We start from the raw sequence: 12562 nt of genomic DNA, 5'->3' as shown, positions 1-12562 counted from the left end.
CTGGAGGGTTATTAATTTCAATTCAATCCCTAAGTGAAATATTGTGAGTCTGAAGAGAGTATCTAGATTTTTTTTTAATGTCCTTCTGTTGTATTTTGGTCACACACTTGATTTATCAGATCCTATAGTCTGAGAAAAAAATAATTGCATAGAAATTTCAGAGACAAATTCTCTGGAGCCAAAGACTTTAACTTTGAAAATAAATTATGAATCATCTTAATCATGGTTTCTAAGAAACTGTCCAGTTTACCAACAGCTAGTATAATTATGATTGATAATAATCTACAAAATTAACAGATGAACCAAGGCCCTGAGAGTTAATTACATAACCAGGGGTAGATATGAGACTTGAACTCAGGACTGTACATGCAACATGGGCAGGAGTAAGGTGCTGCTTCTACTTTCCATAGTTAGATGAATGAGAGATGTCTAAATCAATATAGATCACCCTAAAGCCTTTGATGAGCTTCTAGTGAGGTTCTCATCAGTGAGTTAAGGAGAAATCTGGCAATGTTATCATTAACACACATGATAGTCAGGAGATAATGTTCAAAGAGAATTTATCAGTGAAATGTCTGTATCAAAGAAATTATCCTGTCTTATGTACTTATGGTTCATAGCATTTTCTCTGCTACATAAACCAGGTAGATTTTATTCTCATATTATAGCCAAGGGAAGTGAAGAGCTATTCCAGATTCACACATTTAGGGTAAAGGGAAGATTAGAATCACAGTCTTGTATCTAGAAAGCCATTGGTATTTCCACAGGAGTCTTAAATGGGTGGCCATTTAAATCTCACATGAATCTGGATCATGCAAATGCAGTGGATCAACTTTGCAAGGGCATAAATGATTTAAAATATGAGAAAATAATGCTATTTCTGTTGAATTATAATTTTGTCTTTATTGTTTGCAGCAAAATTTTTATTGGATTATAACATTACAATATATGCAAGAAATTAGAATTTTCCCAGAAAACCTAGTACCCCACTCTTTGTTCTTCTCAAACCTAAACTCTTGTCTCTAGTTTTAGAATGTTATATAATGTGTGCCTATTTTATCTATAGTAGATAAGTTCGAAATATGTACCTGTATAAGCTTTATTAGAAAAGTTATAGTTAATGAAGAAATGCAACTTATGACATCTTAATCACTGGAATTTAATACAAATTTAACTGTGCTCTCCATTCCCTCTTGTCTCTAGAAGACATCTGTCTTTTCATCTGATAATGTTTACTTTTAATATGCCTCAGTTCACAAAGGGATATATATTTCCCTCTCTGTATTCCTTGAAAGTAAAGAATTCCTGTTTAGAAAAAAATTAATCACAGATACAGAGAAAACACACACACAAAGATAATTGAAAGCCAACATTTTATGGGGTTGTAATATATTTGTAATATAAGACTCTTTCTCCCAGTACTCAATTATTATTGAGATACTGTGGAAGGGCCCTGCATTTTTGCTAATTCCCCTTTTAGCTATTTTAAGTAATCAGTAAACAATAACTTAGATTAAAACCCAATACCCAATATTGAGTCCTTCAATTTCCACCTGTTTTGTTTGATGGATTATTTGGTGAAAAAAGTCATTCTCTGGAAAATTGTTATTTCTCACCAGTTTTGTTTTCCTTAAAGATTAAACTTTTTTAAGAAGCAGAACAGCTATTTCTTTTCCTTTTTTTTCCCCAGTACTTTAGTAATTTTCCTTGTGCACTGTGATAATCCTCAGGGAATTTGAACAGAGAACCATAATTCTATTTCCTTTTTACATTAGTGTATCACCTTGTAGTATATTGTTTCTGATTTGAAAGTTTAGCTGATCCTTAAATTTGACATGTCTGGTAATTATAGTCATTAAGAACCTCTATAAAAACATAATGAGGAGGAACCAAGATGGCGGAATAGAAGGATGTGCTCTCACTCCCTCTTGCGAGAACACCAGAATCACAACTAGCTGCTGGACAATCATCGACAGGAAGACACTGGAACTCACCAAAAAAGATACCCCACATCCAAACACAAAGGAGAAGCCACAATGAGATGGTAGGAGGGGCGCAATCACAGTAAAATCAAATCCCATAACTGGTGGGTGGGTGTCTCACAGACTGGCGAACACTTATACCACAGAAGTCCACCCACTGGAATGAAGGTTCTGAGCCCCACGCCAGGCTTCCCAACCCGGAGGTCTGGCAACGGGAGGAGGAATTCCTAGAGAATCAGACTTTGAAGCCTAGTGGGAATTGATTGCAGGACTTTGACAGGACTGGGGGAAACAGAGACTCCACTCTTGGAGGGCACACACAAAGTAGTGTGTGCATCGGGACCCAGGGGAAGGAGCAGTGACCCCAGGAGAGACTGAACCAGGCCTACCTGCTAGTTTTGGAGAGTCTTCTGCAGAAGCAGAATGTGGCTGTGGCTCACTGTGGGGACAAGGACACTGGGAGCAGAAGTTCTGGGAAGTACTCCTTGGCGTGAGCCCTCCCAGAGTCTGTCATTAACCCCAACAAGAGCCCAGGTAGGCTCCAGTGTTGGGTTGCCTTAGGCCAAACAACCAACAGGGAGGGAACCCAGCCCCACCCATCAACAGTCAAGTGGATTAAAGTTTTACTGAGCTCTGCCCACCAGAGAAACAGTCAGCTCTACCCACCACCAGTCCCTCTTATCAAGCCTCTTACATAGCCTCATCCAGCAGAGGGCAGACAGAAGAAGCAAGAAGAACTACAATCCTGCAGCCTGTGGAACAAAAACCACATTCACAGAAAGATAGACAAGATGAAAAGGCAGAGGGCTATATACCAGTTGAAGGAACACGATAAAACCCCAGAAAAACAACTAAATGAAGTGAAGATAGGCAACCGTCCAGAAAAAGAATTCAGAATGATAGTGAAGATGATCCAGGACCTTAGAAAAAGAATGGAGGCAAATATCGAGAAGATGCAAGAAATGTTTAACAAAGACGTAGAAGAATTAAAGAACAAACAAACAGAGATAAACAATACAATAACTGAAATGAAAACTACACTAGGAGGAATCAATAGCAGAATAACTGAGGCAGAAGAACAGATAAGTGACTTGGAAGACAGAATGGTGGAATTCACTGCTGTGGAACAGAATAAAGAAAAAAGAATGAAAAGAAATGAAGACAGCCTAAGAGACCTCTAGGACAACGTTAAATGCAGCAACATTCGCATTATAGAGGTCCCAGAAGGAGTAGAGAGAGAGAAAGGACCAGAGAAAATATTTGATGAGATTATAGTTGAAAACTTCCCTAACATGAGAAAGGAAATGGCCACACAAGTCCAGGAAGCGCAGCAAGTCCCATACAGGATAAACCCAAGGAGAAACACACCGAGACACATAGTAATCAAATTGGCAAAAATGAAAAGCAAAGAAAAATTATTGAAAGCAGCAAGGGAAAAAATGACAAATAACATACAAGGGAACTCCCATAAGGTTAACAGCTGATTTCTCAGCAGAAACTCTACAAGCCAGAAGGGAGTGGCATGATATACTTAAAGTGATGAAAGGGAAGAACCTACAACCAAGATTACTCTACCCTGAAAAGAACTCATTCAGATTCGATGGAGAAATCAAAACTTTACAGACAAGCAAAAACTAAGAGAATTCAGCACCACCAAACCAGCTCTACAACAAATGCTAAGCGAAATTCTCTAAGTGGGAAACACAAGAGAAGAAAAGGACCGACAAAAACAAATGCAAAACAATTAAGAAAATGGTCATAGGAACATACATGCCGATAATTACCTTAAACATGAATAGATTAAATGCTCCAGTCAAAAGACACAGGCTTGCTGAATGGATACAGAAACAAGACCCATATATATGCTGTCTACAAGAGACCCACTTCAGACCTAGGGACACATACAGACTGAAAGTGAGGGGATGGAAAAAGATATTCCGTGCAAATGGAAATCAAAAGAAAGCTGGAGTAGCTATACGCATATCAGATAAAATAGACTTAAAATAAAGAATGTTACAAGAGACAAGGAAGGACACTACATAATGATCAAGGGATCAATCCAAGAAGAAGATATAACAATTATAAATATATATGCACCCAACATAGGAGCACCTCAATACATAAGGCAAGTGCTAACAGCTCTAAAAGAGGAAATCGACAGTAACACAATAATAGTGGGGGACTTTAACACCTCACTTACACCAATGGACAGATCATCCAAAATGAAAATAAATAAGGAAACAAAGCTTTAAGTGACACAATAGACCAGGTAGATTTAATTGATATTTATAGGACATTCCATCCAAAAAACAGCAGATTACACTTTCTTCTCAAGTGCGCACAGAACATTCTCCAGGATAGATCACATCTTGGGTCACAAATCAAGCCTCAGTAAATTTAAGAAAATTGAAATCATATCAAGCATCTTTTCTGACCACAACATTATGAGATTAGAAATCAATTACAGGGAAAAAAATGTGAAAAACACAAACACGTGGAGGCTAAACAATACGTTACTAAATAACCAAGAGATCACTGAAGAAATCAAAAAGGAAATCAAAAAATACCTAGAGACAAATGACAATGAAAACACGATGATCCAAAACCTATGGGATGCAGCAAAAGCAGTTCTAAGAGGGAAGTTTATAACTAAGCCTACCTCAAGATACAAGAAAAATCTCAAGTAAACAATCTAACCTTACACCTAAAGGAACTAGAGAAAGAAGAAAACAAAAACCCAAAGTTAGCAGAAGGAAAGAAATCATAATGATCAGAACAGAAATAAATGAAATAGAAACAAAGAAAACAATAGCAAAGATCAATAAAACTAAAAGCTGGTTCTTTGAGAAGATAAACAAAATTGATAAACCATTAGCCAGACTCATCAGTAAAAAGAGGGAGAGGACTCAATAAAATTAGAAATGAAAAAGAAGTCACAACAGACACCACAGAAATACATAGCATCCTAAGAGACTACTACAAGCAACTCTATGACAACAAAATGGACAACGTGGAAGAAATGGACAAATTCTTAGAAAGGTATACGCTTCCAAGACTGAACGAGGAAGAAACAGAAAATATGAACAAAACATAATGAAAAACTCCAGTACAGGGCAAGAAATGACCCTAGCAAAATTCTATATCTTTAGTCTATATTCAAATACTATTTTCCATGGATGAGGTAATTTCATTGCAGAAGGCTTTGAGTGAGATTTAGCATCCTGCCTATTTTCCTTCTCCTTGGAATCAGAGTAAAACAGAACGTCTGGTGCCCAGCTCCCAAGAGACCTTGTTCTAGACTCACATTTCACAAGTAGGGAAACTGAGGCATCCAGTGGTAAAGTGACTCTCCCAAAACCAAATGAGTAGAACCCAAGAACTTCTTCACGTTTTCTGTGTGCTTAAGAGCAGTGTTCACTACTTGTAATTTTTTATGTCCTATTGCCTTAGGTACCCTGATAAATACAGATTTTTTTTCTGGCTTTGAATAATATTAACATTCAATTTTGTTTTTGCAAATTGCTTCCACTACATTGTATCTTTTCTTTTCAGTGTATCAGTTAAACAACATTAGAAAATTCAGTTATTGGTGAAAATTATAAAAATTATAAAAATCAAAACAATCATATGATCATGTTTTGAAAGAAGATTATGATAAAATACTGCTGTGTTGGCTCATTGTAGACATGAAAAACAAGCATAACCTTATTAATGAAAAAGTAGCTAATGAATTTTTTGACATGCAAAACAAGGAAATGTGTGTTATGATGTACTTATATTTAGCGAAATCGAGTTATTAGTCTTGAGTGTTAGGTTGGTAGTGGAAAAAGTGGATCAGTTATTAAATATAGTTTGTCAATTGTAGCCTGACTGAAATAATTATACAGCAGCAATTTAGCTTTCATGAAAATGGGGGAAGGGGTTCTTTTTCTCTTTTACAGCTCTAGGAGTACCAAAACATGGCAATTTAATGAGACACTCATTATCAATGTGTTTTCTCCAAATCTACATACTCACAGGGCTCCTGCTATTAAGAAAACACACAATATGAGTAGAATCACTGGACCTGATTCCCAATTACAATATCAGGTACCTACTATATCTTAGGCATCCCTCCAAACACCTTTACATACATTTCCTCATTGGTTATGAAAAAGAACTCTTCTGAGTTAAGAGTATTTTTATAATACTACCCAAGGTCACAGAGCTAATGAGTATTAGAATCAAGATTTGAATTAAGGTCTTCTACAGGGCCTTTGCCTGTAGGAAGGAGGATACATAGTGGTTTTATTAGATTTAATTAGGCCCTACAAGAAATTGCAAGAGATGTTAGTATGGATCTCAATGTAAAATGGCGGTCACATTCATTTTGGCTAAGCCAGTTTCATCCCTTTTGGGCCTGGGATACTCTTTCAGTATTTTATGAATCTCTTTATATTACTAGGTAGCAAGGAGGCATAGAGTGATATGCTAAGGATAGTGGAAGCTCTTTGACTACCCTGACACACAGCCAGTTGTGGTGGTCACACACACTGTACCTGTTACTAGGTTAAACTCAGTAAGTTCTAATACTGAGGCCAAAATTGAGAAGGATATCAAATTCAGCAAACCTCATGTCTACATTTTAGTAAAAAGTTAGAGAAACAATAATGTAAACAAGGAAAGTATAAACAATTTAGAAAACATGTCTTTCATTAAGGATGATTGAGGTTTGAAAAACATTACTTTGGTAGGGTGATTGATATTCTTTTAGAATATTTGGAGTCAGAATATAAAAATTTGCATAATCTTAATCTCAAATGTTTATTTCCCAGAGTATGACCTCATTATTTTTACAGATTAACATTCTGTCACTTGGTGAATTCAGAAGCTGAAATACCCTAGTTGGTCCAAAGCTGATGTGCTGGGATAGGAGACAGCTGAGCGGGTGCTGGGAGGGCTGGAACCAGAGGAGAGACCCCAACATAATGACCTCAGGGTATGGAGGATGCACAGGGGAAAGCTGAAACCGTCAAGAACACCAAGACTGTGTACATCTGTGTCCAAAGTGCACGAGGGAGGATGCAAATGAAGTTTGTAAAGCTAAGATCAGTATGTTGCTGAGAGATTGGGCTTAGGACAAAGTTCCCAAGAAAAGTTGTGCTTTTGAAATTGGGAGAAATCAACGCTTCATTTTCAGTTAGCCATAGAAGGTATCCGAAAATATGAAGTGGGTGTATTCAGAGAACACAGCTTTCTTTCCCATGAAATAAGTTTTTCTATTTATGATACTTCATGGATCTCTTCACACCTTCACTGGGGTATCATCCACATTTGGGTACTGCACAAATGACTTCTTCAACGCTGCTCCACAAAAGACTAGTCTTTTGCTTTCTCATATTTTTTTCTCACTTCATTGATCTCATGAAAAATAATAATTCTAGTCTGCCCTCCCACCTGACTTCTTTACTTCAGCCCAACCTGGAATGATTTTGCTAATGATTCTCCAGATCCCAAGAGCCAACCTGCTATCACCTCCTCCTTTATTTCTGTCCTTTTTTGGTGTGGAGTGGCAGTTTATGAACACATATATATAGAAATTCAAGGAAGAGGGTGAGGGTGCTAGGGCAGCATTTGTTTATTTAAAAGTAGAGAACTTGGACTTCTAGGCAGTACAGATCATGACTATGAAGACTTGGCAGAAGAACAAGGGGTTTTCTACCTCTTTTTCAGGGAGTTAATAGTCTTTCTAAGTCCAGTACCTTCACCTTCTTAGCTAATGGAAATTTCTTCAAGAACTGGCAGGAGACTTGCTGTCAGTTCCAGTTTCTGGTGGTGTGAGGTTTAGTGTTTTTTTTTTTTGTGCCATTAGTGCATTTTTAAAATGAGAAATGAGGATCAGCTACATTTCAGATAGCTTGCTAGATGACATTTTAATTGGACTTTGATTACTCCCCCTTATTATGGCAAACAGGATTGTGCCACTCTATGAGTCTTTAAAAAATCAAATTGTATATGCAAGATTACAGATTAATGCATTAATCTAACATAGAGAAGCTCTAAGATGTCAGGGCTAGGCTAGGAGCACAAAAATCTTTACATTAGTTTAAGGTAATGATCTGGACTCTTCAGTTCCTTGGAATCATTCCCTATTGGAATGCCTTTGCCTACTGGCAGAGTATTTATTCTGTATTTATAACTTAAGACATATTTCACTATTCATTATAGTATGTAAAATTTTAAATTAAGAATACAAATTATGTGAGTTTATAACTTACCATTTTTATTGTAGCTTTGATATATAGCTACTGAAAATCTAAGACTTAATTCTGTACAGTTTGTTACTTTACCTTTGACGACCATGTATTAAGAATCATAGTAAAATATAACCTGAACAAAAGTAATAAGTTCTGGTAAAATTTTAAGGGAGTTGAATCATACATTCTGCTACATCTTAATTTTTAGGTTTACTTATATGGAAAAATGAGGCTTTGGAAAGAAAATGGGCTACTCCTTTTTGCCCTGCAGATTACTCTAAACTGAGTTGTTACAATTAGTTTAATTTAATACTAGAAAACAAAGAATTCTAAATGTATTTTTAAAATTAGATCTTTAATTAGGAATAAATATTACATCATCAATGATTGAAATTACTCTAATGACTTTGTTGATGAATCAAGCTATTTAGAAAACAATTCAAGCGTTGGTCTATGAATAACATTTTCAATATATTGTCAAAATGGATTGACCAAATCAAAGTTAAAAATATATATGCAGGGCTTCCCTGGTGGCGCAGTGGTTGAGAGTCCGCCTGCTGATGCAGGGGACACGGGTTCGTGCCCCGGTCTGGGAAGATACCACATGCCGGGGAGCGGCTGGGCCCGTGAGCCATGACCGCTGAGCCTGCGTGTCCGGAGCCTGTGCTCCGCAACGGGAAGGTCACAACAGTGAGAGGCCTGCGTACCACAAAAAAAAAAAATATATATATATATATATATATATATATATATATATATGCAGCTAAGTTTGCTCTGTCATTTTCCAAATGATGGAATTTTTCTTGCTATCTTGTAAAACTCGATATGAAATCACTAACTGTATGTAATACTATTATCAACAAGGTAGCAACTATATGAGCACTAAATTAAAATTTTAATTTTTCAAATATTCCCAGATATAGATGAATGCAATGAATCATTTGCCTGTGGAGATCATGCAATGTGTGAAAATGTGGTTGGTGGATATTACTGCTCCTGCAAGGAAGGTTATACATCCACAGGAAACTCACAGTTCACACTTAATGATGGCACTTATTGCCAAGGTAAATTATATTATTATATTTTATGTATTATCAAAGCACCATATAAAATATGTACTACATGGTTGTGAAGTATCAAAGAGCTACATCTTCCAAGAAATGTGCTAGTATTCCTTTATCTATAAAATGGAATAAGAAAAGTTACAGTTTTATTTAATGGAAGATGTAGACCACATGTTTTAAGTAATTACCATACCCTGTTTCCTTAGGGTAACTACAATATTCTATTTTCCATAAAATATTGCATTTTAATGAATAAAAATAAATGAATTTTTATTATGAATAAAATTTTAAAATAATGAATAATGAAAAAAATTTAAATATATGAATTTTCATGAATAAAATAAAAATGAAACTCAAATGATAGGAATGTTTTTAATGTCTAAATAAGTGAGCAAAATCACTGGAATCAATATTATCTTAGGAAAAATATTTTTTAAGACTTAATATATAATCTTTTTTTCTACAGAAATTGTGAATCCAGACTGCCATTTAGATAATATCTGTATTGCGGCGAATATTAATAAAACTTTAACAAAAGTGAGTAAAGGTATTGAATTAAAAATACGTTCTATTTTGACATTTTGGTTTCAGTTTAATTCTTTCCAAAGTCACTTCTTTTATTTTTTTTCTTTTATTTTTTTATAAAATATGGAACACTTCACGAATTTGCGTGTCATCCTTGCGCAGGGGCCATGCTAATCTTCTCTGTATCGTTCCAATTTTTAGTATATGTGCTGCCGAAGTGAGCACTCCAAAGTCACTTTTTTAAAAAGAGTAACAAGCAGTTGGTCTTCATGTAGAGTTGAAACTGTTTACATATAGAGATCTAAGTACTTGATAGGATTAATTTGAAAATCCCCAAAGTACTGAAGAAGACTTACATATTTAATTTAAGTTACTTTTTCACTATTCGGTAGACTGGAAAGTTATTTTCAACATGTTAAGAAATTGGATGGATAAAATAGTAAAAACACACTTTGACCCCAGGCCATTTTCAAATTCTAAGGAGACATAGCTGAATGCAACTAGATTTTGTACACCAAAATAAATACTATTTTAAAGAGTAAACAAAGTAGGACATTCATAAAATTACTGTCCTGAGATTAGAAGTGTGAGTCTCACATGACTCATTAACAATGAGGTAAAAGCAAATTGCCATTTTATCATGTAAAAAAATTTCTCTGGTTAATTAAAATCTAATTCAAATTAGTTATAATTTATTTTAATTAACTTTAAAATGATAAATTCAAACATGTATTGCCTTTCTGAAGTAAATTCTATGCCTTTTAAGCTATTTGCTAATCCTTTGTAAATAATTTCAGGTTTCATTGCTTGGTATTATGGTTTAGGTGTAATCTGATAACTTATTAATGTATAAGAGAAAAAAAAAAACTCAGACCATATTTATCATGCAACATTTATTCTTGAAAAGATCTAGTAGTGCTTTAAACTGGTTTCCTTTCTCTGGGCTCATTTTTGTTCAGATTAGGCACATAGAAGAACCTGTGGCTTTGCTACAAGAAGTCTATAGAAATTCTGTGAAAGATCTTTCACCGACGGATATAATTACATATATAGAAATATTAGCTGAATCATCCCCATTACTGGGTTATATGAATAGCACGAATTCGGCCAAGGACACCCTTTCTAATTCAACTCTTACTGTAAGTATGTTGAGCTTTAACTCATAATTGAGGCTTAAAATTTTCCTTACATTTGTGATTAATGTAAAAGTCCAACATTTTTAAAAGATACACTTTTTTTCAACAGGAATTTGTAAAAACTGTGAATAATTTTGTTCAAAAGGATACATTTATAGTTTGGGACAAGTTGTCTACAAACCATAGAAGAACTCATCTTACAAAACTGATACATGCTGTGGAGCAAGCTACCTTAAGGCTATCTCAGAACTTTCAAAAGACCACTCAGTTTGATACTAATTCAAGTGATATAGGTAAGAAGCCAAGGTCAATTTCAAAGCAATCGAGTTTTCCAAACAAGCCACTCTCAAAAGAGAAGAAAAGTCTTTAAAATATTGCTAATTAAACTGGCAGTTGTTTTATCAATGTAGACATGAATGGTGATGCATATCACAAGAGTAGTTATGAATGAAGTGTGAATAAAAAGGATGAGTGCCTAAGATTTGCCACCTACTTATAGCCTCCACCTTTTTCTATCTCTGAACTGTTTAGCATTTAAATGCTCAGAGACCATTACTCCCTTGTCATCTCATGACTTGGTAGGATCTGTCTTGACCGATCATAGTACAGACAGATTTTCTGGATGTAGTATATTTCATTTTTTTAAGTTTAATTTTTTTTGAAGTATAACAGACAGAAAAGTGCACATGTCAAATGAATATAACTTGACAAATTTTCACAAAGTGAACATGTCTGTATAAACAGCACCCCAGAAGACCCCTCATCCCCCCGGCAGCCACTCCCTGCCCCATAAAGATTATACCATCCTGACTTCTAAAACCATACCATGAGCATAATTTTTAGTGTCTCTGCAATAGTCTATGGATAAATCATATTTTATGTAACCATCCCCTGTTTTTCTAATGTTGAACATTGAAGATGTTTATTTTTAACGTTGAAATCCTTTGGGCGTATATCTTTGTCCTGAATGTAGTATATTTAAATTTCTCATTAGGAATCCTTTGCCTTTCGATAATATAAAGTAATTAGCATAGCAAATTGGAATGTTTCCTGCTTTATGAAATCTCATACTTAACACATTAAGAATCTGGATCAAATTGAGGCTGCCTGTAAGTTGTTCTGAGGAAACAAAGTACACTTTCTGCAGTAATCATTGCATATACACCCCTATTATATTTCTGGTTGTTATCCTGCTGTGCACCTATAGATATACAAAAATCATTAACTCATCGAGATTTACCAGTTACTCAAAATTAAGGTAGCAAGCATTGTGACCATATATAGGAGCCTAAATTTCTATGATGTTCCTGCATGAAAAAGGTGAAAATGCACCAGGTAAGGAAATTACTACTCAAGAATTTAAGTCAATCACTCTGTATATAATAAATTATATTGTAGATATCATCCTCTAATACATTGTAATTGCTTGTCTGCTTTAGTAATTATGATTTATAGCTTCTTTGTGTACATACATATTTTCTTTTATTTTATTCAATAAAGTTAGAATTAAGCCATGAATGCTATAGTGAAATCAAACAAATAAACTTGAATCAGATTTTTAAATACAAATTATAATGTCCAAACATCATGTTCAGAATATGTTTATTCTACCTGCCGTA

The 12562-nt window shown here is 35.0% G+C and overlaps 1 protein-coding gene and 1 non-coding gene across 3 annotated transcripts in view; one reads left to right on the top strand and one right to left on the bottom strand.

Annotated features, from left to right (window-relative positions):
- Positions 1 to 12562, top strand: part of ADGRL4 (adhesion G protein-coupled receptor L4) — a 127405-nt gene that overhangs the window by 65585 nt on the left and 49258 nt on the right. For both annotated transcript variants that reach the window (XM_067726673.1, XM_067726672.1), the window contains 4 exons: positions 9136 to 9282; positions 9749 to 9819; positions 10767 to 10946; positions 11053 to 11236. In XM_067726673.1, the coding sequence (XP_067582774.1) occupies positions 9136 to 9282; positions 9749 to 9819; positions 10767 to 10946; positions 11053 to 11236 (582 nt within the window). The remainder of the gene's footprint in view (positions 1 to 9135; positions 9283 to 9748; positions 9820 to 10766; positions 10947 to 11052; positions 11237 to 12562) is intronic.
- LOC137220410 (U6 spliceosomal RNA) lies at positions 9925 to 10032 on the bottom strand. Its single transcript, XR_010941698.1, has one exon. It is a non-coding gene; the product is annotated as a U6 spliceosomal RNA (small nuclear RNA).

This window comes from Pseudorca crassidens, chromosome 2 (assembly GCF_039906515.1).
Source record: "Pseudorca crassidens isolate mPseCra1 chromosome 2, mPseCra1.hap1, whole genome shotgun sequence".
Taxonomy (NCBI): domain Eukaryota; kingdom Metazoa; phylum Chordata; class Mammalia; order Artiodactyla; family Delphinidae; genus Pseudorca; species Pseudorca crassidens.
The sequence above is the reverse complement of the archived record's forward strand: the minus strand, read 5'-3'. Positions and strand labels throughout refer to the sequence as shown.